The following is a 20,165-nucleotide window of genomic DNA, read 5'->3' as shown; positions in this document are numbered from 1 at the left end:
CCCGCTAGGAAAGAAATAAAACCAGTGCGCCACAAGAAAATGAACCAAGTGAAGTGAGAGGCGAGACCAGAGAAACCGAAACGAGCAAGACTAAAGATTTTCTTTTTGGTTGAGGAATCGATGCCACATCTATAACAGAACTCTGCTTCTTTATCGCGTAGTGAGAGGAAGAGCAGCAACAGCTCTCTATCCTCATCAACCAAGAAAGATCCTTTTCGACTAAGGTTCACTATCAGCCACTGCAAAAAAGGAGGGTGCTTGATACCGATCATCTTGCCTATACTGTGAACGGTTTCACCATCATGTCAGCAAAGGAAGAGAGCGGAACTGTAGCTCGGAATGATGTGCTTCGCCTTCGGGGAATTCTTGAAACCTTCTCTCAAGTAGGATTGCCTTCTTAGATTTTAGTTCCTAATAATGTGGAGGAAGTAATTTTGTGTAACCTTGGAACCTAGAGAAATGCGAAAAACTCATGCTTGCATGCTGATTAACACTATTGAAACGCTGGCTCCGTTGGATTATAAATGAATGTCTTGAATTAAGTTTTCGGGCAAGTGGGCAACTGGGGAGAAACGGTATGTAGTGCGATTTTATGTTTCTCATTATCTTTAGGTTATACTCCCAATAGAATACGCTGCAAAATTTTATAGGAGAATGTGTTTAGTAGCCTGAACAATTTGCTAGTCATAAAAAGAGAGTCAATGTATCTTTCATTTGTTTTTACGTATGTTATTGAAGTTTTTGCAGTGTCAAGAAATTGAAGGAGGGAAAATTGATGTCTAAGAACTGAGGGCTTATTGTTAACTGTTCTGATTTTAATTTTATACCTTACAGCTCAATGAAGCTGAAGATTTCCACCAATATGAAAATGCCATCTCCGAGCTCGTCAAGCTTCTGGATTCTGTATTAGATGCTGCTCAATCTGTTCCAGGCAATGAACGGGAAGAGAACAATGCATTTGAAGTTGTCTCTGAGATCTATCGATATATCTGTTCTCCTTCGCTTGATCAGGTGGGTTCACTTAAGTATTAAGTTACCATTTGAATATCAAGAAGGCATGTCAATTGGTAGCCTCTCAATGATCATTTAGGACGAGAGCTTTTTAATGGACTAACGGCGAGAGTTAAAATGTTTATACCATACTTGAACCCATTTGTTATTTTTAGGCTGCCTTTTTTGAACCTTGCAAAGTTATTCTTCCTGTACTATTATCAGTGATTTTAATGATTTTTGTTGAAGTAATAGGCAATTGTAGATGTGCTGTCATTTGAATTGCCCAAGGCTGTTTCAAAGTTTGCAGCCGTATCACTAAGATTATCAGACATGGCTATTAGCATAATTGATCAGCTTATAGTGATGTGCGGTCCAAGAGACATGCTTCCAATTCTTTGCAATGTGAGTTTTTATGTATTTATTTAAATAATTTTGATTTACATAGTTGATATATTCATTGACCACATAGGTAGAGGTGAAGTAGATTAGTCGTATCACCTTATGCTTTTTAAATATTGCTACAGTTACAAATACACCCTCTTCGGCTCCTGTGTATAGTGTTACCTTAGACTGAGATCCTTTCCCTCCTATTTTATGACGTTTATTGAACCCCAAGATTTCCGTAGACCTTCACAAGATTTCCGTAGACCTGTATTTTAAATTTCACCTCTCTCGCCCCACTTCTTTTAGACTCGAATGATGTATCTGTCCGAATGGCCATAAGTATTGACTTTGCTTTTATCATGTCATAGTTTCCTGCCAAGATTCACTGGTCATTACAACTGCCACGTAGCTTAAACTTTATGGGTTTTTTATCTTGATCCTACGCTTCTGCTGATTTCATTATGACAGGCATTAGGCTACTCAAGTAAGATGGCTGAAGCTTCCGCTTATGTAGTCCCTCCTTTAAGTGGACTCTCGAAAGGTAATCCATTGTAGCAAAATTTCCATCAATGAGGTTTATCAATTAAAAAAAAAAATCTCAATTATTGAGTGGAATAAATGAAATTTTAATTTGTGTCCAATAATTGAATGCATTTTTTCAACCTACTATTTGTTATCATGAAAATGAGTAACTTACCCACTAGCTGTAAAGGATTCATCACATGTTCTGAGTTCTGACCCCGGCTTCCCTGGTTTGTTTTTCAATCGACAGCCTGAATTGCCCCCAATTTGAGATTATATAATAAACTGTAGACAACTGAATCCCACGACAATTGAAGGAAGTCATAATTTGTTTTCCCTGTGCTTTTTGCTTACCACCAAAATTAGTCGACTTCAGATAAGTTTTAAAAGGGTTAGATGCCCTGTCATGTTCGCAGCATTTTGGTCATACATCCAAGTGATGGATTGAAAGAGATTCTTGCATGAAAGGATGCACGAGCTTCGCACATCTATTTCTTTTAATCTTTTGTCTGATTGTATCTAAAATATTGAAGCCTATTTGCATGTAAAATTTTATTCACTCTCAATTTGCCTTTTCAGTCTTCATCTCTATTCAGAGGCGTCAGTTTGAGCAAATAAAAGAAGCCATTCCGATCATTCTTAATGTTTTGAAGAATATGTCTTTACAGACAGATGAAGCACAACTTGAGGGTGTATTTGGCAAAGTTGTCGAGATCGCCAACTCTGTACATGCAATATGCACTAAGATGGTTTGTGAATCGTAAATCTTCCATTTTCTTAGGAAGGCTTCTATATTGCTAATTTATGTGAAATGTTTGCTTACAGTTTTTATTTTTTATTTTTTTATTTTTGGGGGACAAAACAGGAGTGTGGTATGAATGAGAAACTTCGTGCTCTTCTAGGTCTGTATGCCCTGCAATGCATGGTCAGTATTTCTCTCCTGCACTAAACTTTGATTCTTATTTGTATCTATTTGCCTTCCGTATCGTGAATCCATCTCACTTCATCTATTTGTATAAATGATGTTATGATGCACTGTTAAAACCCAGGCTCTTCTTTCAGCCAGTGGAAGCTATAACTCTTCCACGAGTTACTCATTGGTTATACAACTATCACACATTATTTTATTTTGTGGATTATCATATCTGAATCTCCTGACCAGTTATAATGTCAACACAGTGGCTAGCTTCGTATTTGAAGGTAGTTACCTTCGGTCATTGCGTGCCTGATATTTATTTATTTCCATTATGAAACGAGCAGCCAAGCACCTTTTACCCCTCCTAATGTTTTTTATTCATACCCCTTCATTATGCAGAGGATAAAGACGACTATATGGGCTGCTTATCACATGTCAAACACGGAGCTGCTCTTTCAGGTTTGTAAAGAAAATTGCTTGTAGTTGATCTATTGCCTTTCTCTTTCATGCTATTTCCTTTTCACTGCTGACCAGTAAAATTCCATCCTTCCAGTAATTTGGGGGTATGTCTCAAAAGAAGTTTCTGAAGCTACTAAAGAGTATTTAGATGCCATCAAGACTGAACTTCGTTGTTCTCAAACCAAAAGGTGGGAAGCACTAGGAACATTGAAGCATGTGCTTTCCTTTGTAAATCTGCCATGGGAGTTGAAGAGAGAGACCATCAACTTCTTGTTCTGTGTCATTGATGGGCATGTATCCGATAAATATGATGTTGAACTTTATGAGTGGTCAGCTTACATGCCTAATGTTTTCTCAGCTCTGCAGGTGGTTCACATAGATTCCTGACTCAATTTTGTGTACCAATGCTTACTCCTACTTCTTTTTCTATGAGAAGAAGAAAACGCTGATGTATTTCATCTCTGATGATCAAACACTATTTTTCAGGCCATCAAAATGGTTATCATGTGTGCCCCAGACCCAGAATATAGGAAGAAATCCTTTGATTTGTTAAAAAGGGTGAGTTTCTGACATTGAGTTTCTGACATTATACCATGCCTTTTTCAGTTGGAAGTGTGGATAATTTACCATAAAATATGAGATGTGCGTCCTTCACAAGTGAGTAAAAGATGAATACTCCTCCGGTCTTAAATATAAGACCCACTTTGTAATATAATTTACACTACAAAGTGAGTTTTATATTTAGGACTACACTACAAAGTGGGTCTTATATTTGGGACCGGAGAAATATTTCTTAAGCCCTTCAATGTTTAAGCTCATCTTTTGTAAAGAGATCTTTAATGCCATTATTTGTATGCCTTTCAAAGCTAGGTACTTGATGATATTCCCATTTCTCAAAGATTTGACATTTTGCAAGCGTTGATTAGAGACACCAACTCTTCCTCCATGGTAACGCTCCAAAACTGCTTTGTTGAACTTTTTGTTCTTTACTTAAATGACTGTCTAATGTTAAATCTATGCTTGCATGTAATTTTCTGGAGGTTGCCATTTTCATCGATCTAGTTAGGAAGGAAATGCACATGGAAGTCTGCCATAGCACACCAACAGAAAATCAAGTTCCGGAAACTGAAGGCAAAGCACGTCCAAATACGTCATTCTGGACTCCTAGTGTCCTTGAGTTGGTGGAGTTGGTTCTGAGACCACCACAGGGGGGACCTCCTTCCCTCCCTGAGCAGGGTGATGCGGTATTCGTACTTTTTAATGGGCTTTTGTGATTGATATATATATTTGAGATATATATATATATATATTTGGGGTTGCTTTTTTTTTTTTTTTTTGGGGTGGGGGGTGGATTAGATGGTTCTTGTTAAAGATTTCAATGCTGGTTGTTACAGTGCAGCTTTTTGAGAATGCCGTCCTCATTTCTCTCATTTCCGTTTTGGGTTTTCAAATAACATCATTGTGTTATAAGTTACTGAAACTCGTGCGTGCCCCAGGTTTTATCAGCCCTGAACCTATATAGATTTGTTCTGATGACTGAATCTACAGGTAGGTCGAATCAAAGCTATCATTAGTTTGAAAGTGTGATTTTTCTTTTTTTTGGGGTGAATTTTGATATCGGACTTAAATGTAATGTAAGTCTAACTTGAAACAGGGAAGACAAACCACACTGGGGTTATGTCCAGGAGCAGTCTGCAGAAAGCCTACAATGAATGGCTGCTTCCTTTGCGTACCTTAGTGACAGGCATAATGGCGGAGAATAAAAACGACTATGATCAGCTTGCAATTGACACTGTATGTACGCTGAATCCACTTGAGTTGGTTTTGTACCGCTGTATTGAGCTTGTGGAAGAGAAGCTGAAGCAATCCTCATGAGCTGTCATTTGACTCAATTTGAGATCGATGTTGAAAGATTTGCTTTTCAATGCATTACATTGATTTCAATAGTAGATTCTCCTCGCGGATGCACTCCAACTAGGAATGAACATAATTTTATTTGAATTCTGCTTCCTTGTTTGTATTTTAGCCGTGTCGGCATAGCATGGAACCCTAATAACCTAAGCCACTAATTCATTTATTATTTGAAGTCAAGTCAATACGCGGGTACGCACACACTATTTATTTAGAAATTTATGATGGATCAAAAAATAAGTATATTATTGCTTCTAGACGATTAATAAGGAGATAGAAATAAAAAATAAAACAGACAAATGATTGTGTTGCAATTTTCAGTTAATAATTTATTGGTGTTGAAAAAGATTATGAAACTTAGTTGTATAATATCATTTTTAATTTTATTTTGTCACTTTAAATAATTTGTTATTGTTATTTAATTTATTGTTAGTTAATTTTTTATAATTTTTTTATCCAGTTTTATTTGAATTTGTATTGATCTCAAGTCCCGTATTCAATTCAGTACGTAACTTCATTTATATATTATATTTATGTTTAGGTATAAAAGAATTAACCAAGGAACAAAAACCCGGATCGGACAATGAACTGGTTAAGGCAGTGGTTCAAGAGTTAGTTGGTCGGATCGGGATCAACTCGGGATCCAACCGGTCATATTAAAATAATATAATTTAATTAAAAATAACAAAATATAACAACATTAACAATTATTAATAACAAAATATAAGAAAATATGACAATAATATGATTGTAATAATAACAAAGTATAACAACATTGAGAATTTTGATCTTTATGATTCATCATTAATTAACATTAATAATCATTGATACCAAAATTACCATTAAAATTCATTTAAATCTATAGGGACTGATATATTAGGAGCTGCATGAGAAAAAAAATAGTACTAATAACAACCTAATCATTTAAACCGGTTCATACCGGTTTTTACTAGTTTTCACCGATTCTTTACCGGTTCAACTCCCTCCCGATTTAGTATCCAAGCCGAACCAGTTCATTGACCGGCCGATCCAAATCAGTTTTTTATTCACTAGAATTAACGATGTGTCATTCAGTACACCAATTATTGTTATTTGGCATTTTAGTTGAGCAAGGGGATGCAATTAAATCATGAAGCTAGCTGGATGCACATTGAAGCATGTGTAGTTATATTCCCTCAATTTTTTCTTTTTCTCTTTTATTTCTTTTTTTCCCCTAACGTTTTTTAAGAATAAACATAAAATATTCTAACATCCTTTATATTTTATCTTAATTACACGGATTTTTCCTCTATTTTAAAAGTATATATTTAAGTTTAAACCGTTAACTCCATTAAAAATATTCTAAAAAAAGTATTTTAATTAAAATTTATATTGAAATACTTTCTATTTACTAATTTACCCCTCATAACACTAAATTCCTAAATTTGGTTAAAACTCTGTTGAAAAATTTAAGATTTTCTCCTTTACCTTAATTTATCCTTTTAAAGACACAAGACAATATTAATTACTTCTTTTTACATCATATCATTTTCTCCGCTAAATATTTAATCATAAAGTAAGAAATATTAAGCCACTGGGGACTAAGTTAGATGACAGGGATAATTTGAAATATGTTCAAACCCTGCTAATATAAAAAAGAAATAATGAAAAATTAATGGAGGCATCTATAAATTAGGTAAGAATAAATATGCCACATGAAGGGTGTATTAAAATTGAGTTGTAGGGTCAACTTAAGACTGATTTCAGTGTATTTGTTCATTGTTTTGGGGCATTAATTTTAAGAATATTAAATTGATATTTGATGTTGTGAAAATTCAACTAACACTAAACACTTTCTTATTAAGTTTTATTTAAGCATGATGTCATGTATTTGATTTTTTATGAATACCATGAGTGCGTGAGTTTTTTCTATTAGATGAATGATACTAAAAAAAAAAATTGATACTACCTCCGGTTTAAAATATAGACTAAACTTTCTTAAAAGAATTATTTTTTTATAAGATAACGTTCACTTTTATCCAAACATTTAAATTTTTTTTCAATTTTACCCATATATGTTCTTTTTCCTCTTTAATTCATTTATTATATCTTTTATTTATTCTCTTCGTTAATAAGAGTATATTAGGAAAAACAAATATATATCTTACACATTTATTGTTTTAAATTGATTTTAATTAGTTTCTTGATAAACGTAAGTAGATAAAGTCTAGTTTATATTTTGAATCGGAGAGAGTATTTGATATGAGCAAATGAAATGCACGCAAATGAAATGCATGCAAATGAAAAAGAGCAAGAGATATATAGAGCTATTAGGCGCTCTCTCTTGTTATGGATCTGGATATGGATTCCTAGTCAAAGAATGGCACAATGCAATGCTTCTGCCCTGTCATGGTTCACGTCTTTATCTCTCGCACTCACTCATATAATGGAGTTGCAATCATCAATGCCTGACCAAATTAATTAAAGAAGCAAATAATTAATCAGGACATGTGGCCTAAGGCCTTTATAAAATAACAAGGACGTACAAAGCCAAGCTGTTCCATTCTACTATTGGTGCTCTCTACTTACTCCATCGCCCCAATCATTCAAGTCCCAGTTCAATTCATTGCTTTCCACACACCCCTCGTTTCATTCATTAATACCAGCACCTTACATATGCTCGTGTGATTCCCACAACATTAACTATTACTGTCCCACCATCAAAATTCACCATCCAGTTTAATCATAATTTGGTCAGTGTCATGTGTGCCTTCTTTATTCAGCTAATTCGAAATTCATATTCCTCATTCGTAACGTTGTGGAGAAAGAGAGATAAGGAGAGGAACCGTAAAGTAAAAGGCCTTCAGTTTTCAAGGCATCATGATCACTAAAATTCAACCATGTCATTTTCTGTGCGTAACCAAGATAGTCCGCAACCAAAGGTATTTCAAATCCTTACTAGAATGCCCAGAAAAAGAAGTCTCTGCCTTAAAATACGTTCCTTCTGTTCTATACATGCATATATACATACAGAACTAAAGCTGCAACAAAGTTAGGATCGCAATATATAAAGTTGAAAAGTTTTAACAATGAAAGTGAAGCAAGCAACAGAAGATGGAGGTTGGGGGAGCATGATCCTCAGGGACCAAACTTTTGAGAAAGTAAGTTGTCGTCTACTAAATCGTCGTTTATTACATACAAAGTGCTGTCCCAATTCTCTGCTACTCACACTAGCTAAATACGTAATTACGTAATAATATACATATAATTATACTAAATAATTCTTAATATGAACACTCACTGAGACAGAAAAGGGTACACAACTTGGAGAGCGGCGCTCATTTTCAAAGTTCAAATCCATAATCCACCAAACACGTGACCAACTGGTATTCTTTTCTGCTTAAACCCCTCCCAATGGAACTTCCCTTTTCAAACCAATGCTTCCTTTACTTAGAATTCTATTTTTTTAATTGGGAGCTGTGTGTGCGCGCGCGCGCGTGTAATATCATTGACATTTATAACAAAAGCATTGCGGAAGGAACCATAGTGATTGGGTGAGGGAAATATGTATTCTGCTAATCCCTAATTACTGGTAGGGATTACCCATTACAATGAGCATTATGACTTGTTTGGTATACCAATAATTATGAAATCTTATTCCAACGATTGGAGCTTCCCCACCAAGTTAATTAAATGGGAAAAATTAATAATTCCTTCTTATGAAAAATAATTTCCCTGTTACTCCATCATAATTATCTTTAATATGAGATGCACTCATGGCTAATAATAAATTCAACAGTTAATCTTAGGATTGCCTTTTTTAAAAATTTTCAATTACTGGGGAGGGCGAGGCATTTGTTTAGATTATAAAGTGAGAAAAAAGTGCACCAAAAGTTCATGAATTGATGCGTTCCAATCAGTCCATAAATCACCCCTTTTCCTTCTGCCTAGAAAACCAGAAAGTGAAGTTTCAGAATATCACACTGCACACAAACAACGTTAGGGAAAAAAAAAAAAAAAAGCTACCAAAAAAAGACGAAGGAAGGAAGAAAGAAATAGTGCAAAGAAGGATAGAATATAAAGACCAGAAAACGAAACAGTAAAAAAAGAAGAAAAAGCAGGTCTAGCCTAGAAGATCCAAAACGGCTTCCTTTCAGACGCCTCACAAAAACTCCCTCTAATTGTGTGTGTGTGTCTCGTATCCTTTCCTTCTCTGCATATCTCTATCTTGATGTGTTGTTATTAGGACGCCCCTGAAAGAAACAATGAAGACCAAACTTCTTCCTTTTCTGCTTCTCCTTCTTCACGAACCGGTTTCTGTTTATGCTTCAGCAGGCCCCCCTGCTCCTGCACTCCCTCTCCAGGCTAATTCTTCAATTCCTTCTTCAATGGATGCTTCCTCCCCAGGTTCACTTCTCATTCTACTCTCTCCGCTCTCACTCACCATTCTTCATCCTATGTCTCTCTTCGGGTACTAACCCACTTTCAAATTTGAATTTGCAAAACCAAACTCCAACCTTTAATGCTGTAACTATTTGTAGATTCCACATTTATTATCTCTTTTTTTAATATATTTACAATCTTATTTGGACTCTGCCCATCTGCTGAATCTCTCTTGAGTTACTAAATCTGAATGATTTAATTTGTAAGATTCCTTCCATTTTGACGATGCTTCCTGCATTATACGTCCCATATCATCCAGGTGTTCAGGTAGAGAACAAAGAACACCAAATGGATTTACACAAGAAGATGGTAATAGCGCTCGCCGTTGTTAGTACAGCACTCGTTGTAGTCATTTTTTGCTTCTTGTGCTTCTGGATTTATAGTAGGAAGCATCTATCCAAATCTAATAGGAAAAGCGTTCCTAACTCAGGTAGTACAGTTTATTCAATCTCCGTATTGTTTGGTGTTGGAAAAATAGGAAAGTTCAAATTTTGTAGCATCGTGATATGGCTGATATTTTTCTTCTCTGTTCTTCTCTGTTCTGTTTCAATTCCAAGACGCCGAGAAAGAGCTTGCGCTTGCTCCATTTTTAAGTAAATTCAGTTCTGTCAAAGTGGTTGGGAAAAAAGGGTCTCTTCCAATCATTGATTACAAGCAAATAGAAAAAGCGACCGACAATTTCCGGGAAAGTAACATCCTGGGGCAGGGTGGATTTGGATGTGTTTACCAGGCTCGGTTGGATGATAATCTGGACGTTGCCGTCAAGAAACTACACTGTGAAACTCAAAGTGCCGAGAGAGAATTCGAGGTAATGTCGGTTAATAATCGCTTTTCTTTGTCGTTATTCAATCTCTCTTGTGTTTACTAGTGAGATGAAATTGCAGAACGAGGTGAATTTGTTGAGCGAAATCCGGCATCCAAATATAATTTCTATACTCGGTTGCAGCGAAAATGATGACAAGAGGTTCATTGTCTATGAATTGATGCAAAACGGATCCCTGGAAGCTCAGTTGCACGGTAACTTCAAAGAATTCATTATCTGATTCTTTATTTCCCTTGGAGTAAATGGATTTGACTGAGATTTTGCTCATTGAAGGACCTTCTCATGGTGCGGCATTGACCTGGCATATGAGAATGAAAATTGCTCTTGATACAGCAAGGTGAGCCTCTTTCGTTCATTTTCTGATCATTTTTATTGTCCTTTGATTCCCACATCATTAACATATTCGAGGACTGTTGACCAGAGGATTAGAATACCTCCATGAGCACCGTAAACCTCGAGTGATCCATAGAGATCTGAAATCATCTAATATTCTTTTAGATGCGAACTTCAATGCCAAGGTAAAACCATTTGGGTGTACCTAAGTTCTTACTATTAATCATTTTAAAATCATACGATATTTGAACGTATTGGACTAACCAGAGCTTCTCCTTTCTGGTGGATTCAGCTGTCTGATTTTGGGCTGGCCATATTGGATGGGTTCCAAAGCAAGAGTAACATAAAGCTGTCAGGCACATTGGGGTACGTTGCCCCTGAATATCTCCTTGATGGTAAGCTACCCAATTCACTTTGGTAATTGTCATCGTTTCACGACATATGCGCTGGTCTGTCTGACAACGTTGCAAAAACCAGATCCAAAAGTGTTGTTTCTTTTAAAAGTTTGGAGCCTTTAGGGACTTAAATGATGTCATGAGTTTTTGGATGGGTTTGAAACATACTGCCCTGTGTGGATCTGGTGCTCTTCTTGGCCATCTACCTCCCGGCTTTATATTATTTAATTCGCTTTATATTATTTAATTCGATTGCGAGTTAGATTGGCAGCTTAGCGCCTCATGTGTCATATGCCTTGGTTTCTCCTCTTGCTTCTTGTCATTTATAGATAAGAATATGATGGGACTAGCAACCAAAATGTGAGATCAGATAATTTGTCAGGAAGCACGAGAAAAGTAAAGTGGAGTTGATTCTTGAGAATCCTGACTCAGATTTGAAGACGTTAGCAGATTTCCCAGAAAGCTAGGGATTTAATATTGATTCTTTGCGAAGCAACTGTCAATTATTGGGTGTGAATAGTAAATGTTGAAATATTTCTTGAGGAGATTGACGCGTTTTTTGTTGTATTGGACAGGAAAATTGACTGATAAAAGTGATGTGTATGCATTTGGGGTTGTGCTTCTGGAGCTGCTGTTAGGAAGGAAGCCGGTGGAAAAACTGTCACCATCTCATTGCCAATCGATTGTCACATGGGTACGAGTTTTTATTTCCCTGATCCTACGAAAATTCGATTAAAGTCAATTTCACTGAGGAAGTGACAGACACGGCGGGCAATGATGAATTCTGCAGGCGATGCCACAGCTCACGGACAGATCAAAGCTTCCAAACATAGTAGATCCTGTAATCAAGGACGCCATGGACCTCAAGCACTTATACCAGGTTTCAAATATGAAACATAACCTCGGAACCATTGTCTGTTCGGTTACTTTTGAAATGAAATATTCCAGATAAGCACCATATGATGAGAGATGCGGTTTGGTATCGCAGGTTGCTGCGGTGGCGGTGCTGTGCGTGCAACCAGAACCAAGTTACAGACCGTTGATCACAGATGTGCTGCACTCTCTGGTGCCTCTCGTTCCGGTGGAGCTTGGAGGAACTCTCAGACTCTCACATGTGCCCACTCCGTTATGGCGTAACCAGATTCCACCCACCTTATTTATTAATGTTGTTGCCCCGTCATTCTTGTTTTTGTCAACCCTTGACTTCACCGAAGAAGCACCGCTTCATCTTCGGAGCAAGGCTGATCGGATTGGGGGTCCAGCAGCATTGATTTGTTCGTCACACATGTAAACAAATTCGTTCGTTCTAGTTTCATACAACATAAAACTTCCCCGCCCATGGGGAGGATAGAATGTATAGAGGGATCCATTTGTAGAATGTTATATATTTGGATGAATATAATCCTTACTCTAACGTTCTTCTTTTTCCTCATGAATGGCCTGGTACACTGAATCAAAAGAAAATACCGGTTTCTCTTTCTGGAAAAAAAAAAAATCGCAATCAAAATTGGAGCAGCTCAATAATGAATGAAAAACATTATCGCACGCACAAGTGAGTTCACTATCAGGAATGTATTCATCTGTTCCAAACCAAAAGTAACCAAAGAGAGGATTCAAATACAGACGGGACTATGGTCTGCTTATTCCATGATAAACCATACAATGTCCGTAAAATAGTTGCAGGTTTTACTACATACGTAGCTAACCAACCAGGAAATTGAAAACACACCAACAAGGCCAATATGCCATGGATGAAAGGCAAGCAAATAATAAAAGAGCGGCCATGTTAGTGTATTACGTCGCGCATGAGGATGATTCTGCTGTGACGAGGTTATTTCTAGCATTGTATTTCTTGCCCCAGCAAGACAACAGGAACACATCAACGACGAATTCCTTACTCAAGCTCACCTCAATCCCAACGTTAAGACTAAGAACTTCCCGTTATGAATATAAGCGATATTTTAATCTGTCTAATTTAATCCCTATTGCCAACGGGTCACGACATGACATTTTCAATCACAATGCTGTGATTACAATAATATTAAAGCTGGCGGGCCCATAAGCCATCATAACATCATCTGCAAGCGATATTTGCGCGACCAAAATCGCAGGACCCCGGGAGGAACCATGTAAAATTCTTTATAGCGAAGATTGACTTTGCAAACCCGGACCCGTTTAAAACAATTTATAAATAACTTTTTAATAATGATTTATAAAATATGAGATAAATATATAAAAAGAATTTTGTCTCAACTTACATAAAAGATGTTTATAGAATATTTCTGCTGCCCTACCGAGCAGAGCCTAAAATGAACTCCTATAAGAGATTCCCAGACTAGGATTCACATATAACAACCGCAGCAGCCAAATTTTCAAGCGCAAGACGGTTATTGAATTCTTACATCCATTTAAGGTGACGAATTTCAGAACAAGACAGTACAGCCTTTTTGTAGATCAAGACTTCAAAGATTATAGAGTTGAGACTTATCATCAATTTCGTAGGATTCACGGGAAATACTTCGAAACATAGCCATGGCACGCATTTCAATCGGGATCCAATTATTACAATAATAGTGCTTTGATAGAACTCTTTTACTGTAATACTTCTTCCGGTCCTAATTATAAGAACTAATTAACTAATTTAAAAAAATTAAAAAAAAATAAATTAAGTTAATTATTTGTTCTAAATATGTGTTATCTTTCTTAAAATATCCTTGCTAATCAAGTATATTAACTAGAAATATAATTATTAGAATAATTATCTTGAAAAAAATTGAATAAATATGATAGACAAAATATATTAAAATCTTATACTTAAAACCAAAATAAAAATCAAATAAGATCTTATATTAAAAACCGGGAGTAGTACTATGCACTCCTCCTATGCGTCTAATCCAAAACTCAACAATCAAACTATAATCCATTTGAACATGAATTCTCAAATTTACCCATATTAAAAATTTAATATTATATTTCAAAGAAGCGAAAAATAAAAACCGTAGCAAGTACTCCCTAGACTCTTGGCGACTTGAGAACCCCGAGGGAGTAAAAGCTTGAATATTTAGTAGCAATAAAAATCTAGTAGAGGGGGAAAATGAAACTAATTTTCACTTGCTCATAGTGTGCAAAAACATTCGCTCCTGGTTCTCCCACATTAACGAAGGAGTGAGGATACCCAAGCAGACAACCGAAACCCTTGTTTTGTGATTAAAGAAAACCTCGCAAATGAATTAAGCAAACACATCATAGTACAGCAGAGTAGGCACACCAATCAGCGCACAGACAAGCTTGCTTAGAGGTTCAATTCATACGACGTAGCACGAGCGTAACAGTCAACCACGACTCTATGGAAAGCAAAATTGAGATCAAATGGGGCGAGATATGAAGAACATCCAAATTACTGAAAAATAAATTGTGGCAGCCGCAATCAGTGAACTATAACATACTAATTCTTTGGAAAGAGAAGCAAAAGCAACATTTCTGGAATCATTGTTTAAAAACTAAAGCCTAAATCCCAAAAAAACAAAAAAAAACCCAAGGAATGGAAGGCAGAGCGCAGGGAAACAGCTCAGAATCCAAGCTTGGTGCGGCGCCAGTGTCGACGCTTAGCGTTGTACCTGAACAAGAAAACTTATCATAGTGAGAAACAAAAAGAATTGAGACGGTGCAAAAGGGATTCAGAAAAAATATCGCTAATAACCTGATGGTGTTGTCGGTCCTCATGCGGATCCAGTAGGGAATAGGCCTATTCTGCCTCATCTTCTTGGCCAGCTTCTTCTTGATTCTGAAGGTCTTGTGGGACGGCTGTCACATGATTCAAACCCAATAAGAGGATAAAAAAGGCCATCAAACAGCACAAACACACTGCTACATCAATGAGATTACGATCATTACCATGTTCACTTCGTCTTCAGAGATCCTCGGCGCCAAGAGATCGAGGCAGATACCACCAAACACGAAACCCTAATCAGCCTTGTTTTCTTATAGACTCCTTCTAAAGAGTGGACCGGTTGGGCTGCCTAAATGGGCTATCTGCAACCTAAATGGTGACGAATGGAAAGGGCCCAAACTTTATTGGTCCAGTCCTTTTCAGTTTTGGGTCAATCAAGACCTTCAAAAAAAAAAGTATACTGCCACGTGAAAAAATTAAACTCGACCCTCAAATAGCATGTTCAATTTTTAATAATTGAGAAAATAACACCAAACAGCTAAAGATCGGAGAAGGATCGAATTGATAACATGTTTTTTTTTTTTGCAGATTATATTTTTTTGACCAGGTTTGCAGATTACATTTCAAGCATATCTTAAAGGTTTAATTAATTCATTCAACTCATGAGCTGAAATCAGGCTGGTCAAATGACGAATTAGACGAGTCAGCTTGACTGGTCGCACTTATTTTCCACTGATTTGATTTATCTCAGTAAAATATATCCCGTGCTATTGTTTATAGTAAAAGTAAATATATGTTACTAATGCGCACTACACGGTGCTCTTTAACTCTTACGACGTCAAATGTAATCTTTTTTTTTTTTTCCCAGCCAAATGTATTACCCCTCCAATTCTAAGGTTTTTATATTTAGGACCGGAAGATTAATATTTTACAGTCATCATCTTAATCCTAAAAAATCAATGCTATTTTACTTTTTTTTTTTGTGCATGTAATTTTCTTTTCGTCAAGGACAAATATGCTCCTATAGAAATAACTTCTATTAAGACACCTCACTCAACAAGAATTCAAACTTTAATTTATCCCATTCCATTAGACCAATTCCGTTTTGCTGTGTTTGTATTTTGAATACAACGTGCGTGGGTGGAAAGCAAATTCTATGGCCAATGAAAGGTGCAATATTTTTCTTGGGTCACTGTATATTTACAGACCGAGAAACTCAAAACTACTGGCTGCGCGGTGTCCTTTTCCGCACATCAATTCCCAGTCACAGGACAATAGTTCTTTTTTTCTTTTTTCTCTTGTTTTGGTGCGTCCCCGAACAAAGACTCGCGAGTATTAAGGTTCCTTGATTATCGCAGCTTTAGGCCTAATTTCAAACGACTGCCCCTTCTGTGAAGCCATATTGGTAGTTAAGACGACAGACACAAGCTAAGCTGTCATGTGGCAGAATTAGTCATTAATTAGTCATCACCAGTGTTGAAATGCCGTGTAATGTATCCCACACGACTGAGGAAAAAGAAAGGAAGGAATGTAGTGGTTAGTAATTAAAACGTTATAATAATTATGGGGAGTTACCTTTGAATTACGGAAATGACCTGCGGAACACCAGAAGAAGAAAACACAAGAGCATATATACCTGTGTGCGCGCGTATGGACAAAATTAATTAGAAAAGCCCCAAGCACATGGGGGTGTGGTTGTTGGTTTGCTTACCTCCAAATCTTGGAAGTTTGTAGCACCAAGCATGTGCTTCCCCATCCTCACCAATCAATCTAAAACTTGATGTCTTCCTCTCCATATGTTGTCCCAGCTTCACCTAATCAAACACAATCACACTCTATGTATATATGTGTGTTTGCGTGTTTTATATATCAGCAGTTTATTATTAGATCCCTTGAAGTGATTTTAAGCAATGTTATGGGAGAAATAGACACAAATGAGTGGGACTTATTATTATTATTATTGTCTTTATGTTTGATGTGGTAATGTATTAATGAGGAATTACATTTCCTCCGTGACCAGATATATCTAATTATAGGAAGGCCATCAGTGGAGCTGTTGGATTCCCATAATGTTTGGTAGAGGACAATAGGATATATACTTTTTTTTCCTCTGGTCTCCATCGATTTCTCATTGGTGGAGGTAAAATAGGGAGACGCACATGCTTGGAAACTAACTGCACACACATGATTTCAAATTAAAATTTTCCATTGTCTGTGATTGGCTAGAGAGTAATAATAATACAAAAGCCAAAAAAGGACAAGTGATCTTAACATTCATATTCACGGGGCATCTGATACACGCGACAACTTCACTTGATATATCGTATGAATTTCCCTGAATTATAAGACCGAATTGATGAGAGTGCCTGTTAATTTCTTTGCGCGTCCCTGAGAAGAAGTTATCATATGAATGAGAATTATTAGAACAGACATATATATTATCAAATATTGCATTTTCTTTTATGAAGGGTAACGGAGAGACAAAATCCCAGAGAGTGCGGGGAAGACCAAGGGAAGGCAGTCACATCGCCATCTTTTGCTGAGCTTTGTGACAGCAACAAATTAAAACCGCGTCGTGCGTCAAATTTCTCACTTCAATCCCCAAAGTCCCGAACTGAACGTGATCTTACTTATTGCAACTTGACCATCCTCATTTAACTTCTCTTTGACCTTCCATATCATCACCTGTGAAATCTAATTAATGCCCTCATCCCTTTACTGCATCTATCTCATTGTAGTAGTATAATGTAACTAGTAAGCAAGACGTGGAAAAGCAATAAAAAAGACAAGACAGATTAGAGGACTCACAGGGAAGATACTGATATCCACGTACGTAATGTGTCTGTGTATAGACTATGAAGGTTGGAGATGGGATGAACATATAGAAAAAGACAAGCTATCAAGTTTGTTTATCAGAAGGGCAAAAAAAAAAATGATAAGGGGAGAAGAATGGCATGTTAGGGTTATCCCCTGAAAGCACGCAGCTGACTATATTATTGTAAGTATTATTTTTTGGTTGGGAGGGTTGAATTCAATGGATGGAGCATGTTAGCCGAAGCTTGCATGTGATTGAAAGACAGACACGGACAAATGACTCAATAAAAGCCCACAAACCATGAGACGCTCAGGTTTTCTCTCTTTCCCTCCCTAACCCCTTTATAATTTATATACATATATGTATATCAGCAGGAGATGACATTACCCTAATTCAATTCATTAAATAAATACACAAGCTTTGCTTCCTAGCTACCTTGGCTTTTTGCTCTCCATCGTCACCCATGTTTGTGTTCTTCTTGGGCCCCACTTCACGCGTATATAAATGGGTGGGTCCCCTCCCTCTTTGACACATATTTCCATCACTTTCTGACCTTTTCTGCGTATTACTTGTATCATGTTAGCTGGAAATCAAGACATAAATCAAGAGATAGATATGTATAAACTATATAAAGACACAAAAGTCCAAATCTTTCAATCCTCCACATACATATACATACATGCTGCATGCTTCTCTCTTCTCTTGTGTCCCTTCTATTCCTTCCTCACGTCCTCTTTTTCCTATTGCTCATGTTACTTGTTCTTTTCTTTCGGCCTAAACAAACAAACGGCAAGCATGAAGCACTCCTCCCAAATAAGAAAATTGCCACCAACTTTTACATTTCACTCCTCATATGGCTCTGTATTTCACCACCTACGCAGCTTTTGGGGGCGAAAAAGAAAAGAAATAAAGTTAAAGAACCCAACAAAAGATTCCCTTGTTTCCCCTTCTCACATACTTTGTGAAAACCCTAATAGTTAATCATCAGAAAAATTGAACAGTTCTATTATTGACCCTCATCCGATGATGTTGGCTACACGCGTCATTTACACAGCCTCCGTGTTTTTATTCAAATGTAGCCGTTTGCATATGGAACACAGATGATGGGACGCACCAAAATTAGCCCCACAGCAGCAGACACATGGATGAACCCCAAAGTTTGTTCCATAACACATTATAAGAATAATCCTGACTTGCATGGACAAATGTATAATATTGCTGCTGTTTATATAAATATGGTATAAGATTATTTGTTTTTTCTTTTGAATAAGTGTTGCATGATTAATCTGTAATAATCTGTATGATAGAGAGTCAAGCGTTGGCATGTGGGGGAATAGTGAGTAGAAGAAGATGGCCCATTACCTACCAAAAGACCTTGTAAACTATTCATGTCTTCACACATACCAGGTACCATATGCTTTTGTTTCCCTGTCAACAATCTTAAGCATTCAAGATTCAACTCTGCACTCAATATTCGCACAACCCCACAAAATCAACCCTAATTCTAAACAAACCTTTCAACTTCGTGCCATTTCATATTGTTTTTTCCTCAATTTGCTTTAAATCAAAGCAAACTCTCCATCCAATAATATAGGCAGGCAACTGTTTCTATAGAGCCTGTCCTAAGTACAGAGAGTTCGTTTGTATGGGGAGAACAGAACATTTCACGCCCCCACCCATCAAATGATATGATATGGCCTAATCATGGTGGTCTAAGAATCTTTGATCTTTAATTGATTTAGTCTCAACTTGGGATTGACCCAATCATAAAGTTTTCCTCACCACACTAACAGATTTATGCACCAACTTTAATGCTAAACAATTTTAATTCATATCGACTGTGTCTTTGTTACCACTAATGCCTCTGTGTGTGTGTGTGTGTGTGTGTTTTTTTTCTGGCAGAAAACTCTGTCTCTCACACTCGCATAATGCAAAATACATATGGTTCCAGTATTTGTTGGTCTCCGGATGGATTCAACCAAGGTCTAAAATATGATATTGACAGAGAAGCATGACCCAAAGGGTTCCAATTAAAGTGCCAAGGGACTACTTTCGTTAGGGCAATAGGAGCTTAATATATACATACATATATATCAAGGATTTTGCAGTTCAAGCTTCAGACTACAATCTAGTCGCTATGTCCCCCTGCTCCCTATTCACATGGGAAGAATCTATGGGTAGGTTCATGTATTTTGGATATTTCCAGGGCAAAAATAAAGTGTAATTCAGTATTATATTATTTAGATATGAGCAAACAAAAGTAGCTTTCATAGTTGGAGGGACATGTGAAATCAAATTGGGCTAGTTGAAACGTCATTGGAGATACTTATTCAATAATCATGACTTACAAATTACAATATGTACAACTGGGAGCAAATAAGAAGTAAAGGGGGGGGGGAGAAGCGTTAACCCCTGAAAATCCTTGTGGGGCCCCTTTGCTTAAATTGGGAGCCAGATGGATTAGAAAAAAAGGGTCTTAATGTCCGTGAAAGAATCCAACTACAAAAACCCACCTCCTCCTC

At 36.8% G+C, this 20,165-nt stretch overlaps 3 protein-coding genes across 5 annotated transcripts; 2 read left to right on the top strand and 1 right to left on the bottom strand.

The window, feature by feature from the left end:
* Nucleotides 1–13: 13 nt before the first annotated feature.
* Nucleotides 14–5,365, top strand: LOC114738772 (aberrant root formation protein 4). Of its 3 annotated transcripts, none has more exons than XM_028926838.1 (14): nt 14–383; nt 835–1,011; nt 1,246–1,395; nt 1,846–1,918; nt 2,479–2,648; nt 2,765–2,824; nt 2,949–3,099; nt 3,215–3,274; nt 3,369–3,640; nt 3,761–3,832; nt 4,145–4,222; nt 4,315–4,518; nt 4,771–4,822; nt 4,929–5,365. In XM_028926838.1, the coding sequence occupies exons 1-14, from the start codon at nt 303–305 to the stop codon at nt 5,147–5,149; spliced, it is 1,821 nt and encodes a 606-aa protein (XP_028782671.1). In that variant the 5' UTR covers nt 14–302; the 3' UTR covers nt 5,150–5,365. The 3 variants fall into 3 exon arrangements, with proteins under 3 accessions (XP_028782671.1, XP_028782672.1, XP_028782673.1); XM_028926839.1 differs by having other exon boundaries at nt 4,674–4,822; nt 4,929–5,067; XM_028926840.1 differs by lacking the exon at nt 4,929–5,365 and having other exon boundaries at nt 4,669–4,816.
* Nucleotides 5,366–9,247: 3,882 nt separating this feature from the next.
* LOC114738768 (probable receptor-like protein kinase At1g80640) lies at nt 9,248–12,590 on the top strand. Its single transcript, XM_028926835.1, has 10 exons — nt 9,248–9,571; nt 9,867–10,037; nt 10,165–10,415; nt 10,492–10,624; nt 10,704–10,767; nt 10,852–10,948; nt 11,056–11,158; nt 11,734–11,852; nt 11,949–12,038; nt 12,147–12,590. Exons 1-10 carry the CDS (start codon nt 9,430–9,432, stop codon nt 12,447–12,449), a joined length of 1,473 nt encoding a protein of 490 aa, XP_028782668.1. The 5' UTR covers nt 9,248–9,429; the 3' UTR covers nt 12,450–12,590.
* A 1,948-nt stretch (nt 12,591–14,538) lies between these two features.
* LOC114738777 (60S ribosomal protein L39) lies at nt 14,539–15,129 on the bottom strand. The gene is made up of 3 exons (XM_028926847.1): nt 15,053–15,129; nt 14,859–14,962; nt 14,539–14,775 (listed from the first exon to the last, which is right to left on the bottom strand). Exons 1-3 carry the CDS (start codon nt 15,053–15,055, stop codon nt 14,727–14,729), a joined length of 156 nt encoding a protein of 51 aa, XP_028782680.1. The 5' UTR covers nt 15,056–15,129; the 3' UTR covers nt 14,539–14,726.
* Between the last annotated feature and the right edge of the window lie 5,036 nt (nt 15,130–20,165).

Source organism: Neltuma alba, unplaced genomic scaffold (genome assembly GCF_004799145.2).
Source record: "Neltuma alba isolate B1F8T4 unplaced genomic scaffold, ASM479914v2 tig00013682_pilon, whole genome shotgun sequence".
NCBI lineage: Eukaryota > Viridiplantae > Streptophyta > Magnoliopsida > Fabales > Fabaceae > Neltuma > Neltuma alba.
The sequence above is the reverse complement of the archived record's forward strand: the minus strand, read 5'-3'. Positions and strand labels throughout refer to the sequence as shown.

Bases quoted from the DNA above. Each gene is read 5' to 3' on its own strand.
- LOC114738772 (XM_028926838.1), top strand. From the start codon at position 303: ATGTCAGCAAAGGAAGAGAGCGGAACTGTAGCTCGGAATGATGTGCTT. The intron at 1,396-1,845 runs GTGAGTTTTTAT...TCATTATGACAG, and splicing joins TGCTTCCAATTCTTTGCAAT to GCATTAGGCTACTCAAGTAA. The intron at 3,100-3,214 runs GTAGTTACCTTC...TTCATTATGCAG, and splicing joins GGCTAGCTTCGTATTTGAAG to AGGATAAAGACGACTATATG.
- LOC114738768 (XM_028926835.1), top strand. From the start codon at position 9,430: ATGAAGACCAAACTTCTTCCTTTTCTGCTTCTCCTTCTTCACGAACCG. The intron at 10,768-10,851 runs GTGAGCCTCTTT...ACTGTTGACCAG, and splicing joins ATTGCTCTTGATACAGCAAG to AGGATTAGAATACCTCCATG. The intron at 10,949-11,055 runs GTAAAACCATTT...TGGTGGATTCAG, and splicing joins ATGCGAACTTCAATGCCAAG to CTGTCTGATTTTGGGCTGGC.
- LOC114738777 (XM_028926847.1), bottom strand. The intron at 14,776-14,858 runs GTTATTAGCGAT...TTTCTTGTTCAG, and splicing joins AGGACCGACAACACCATCAG to GTACAACGCTAAGCGTCGAC.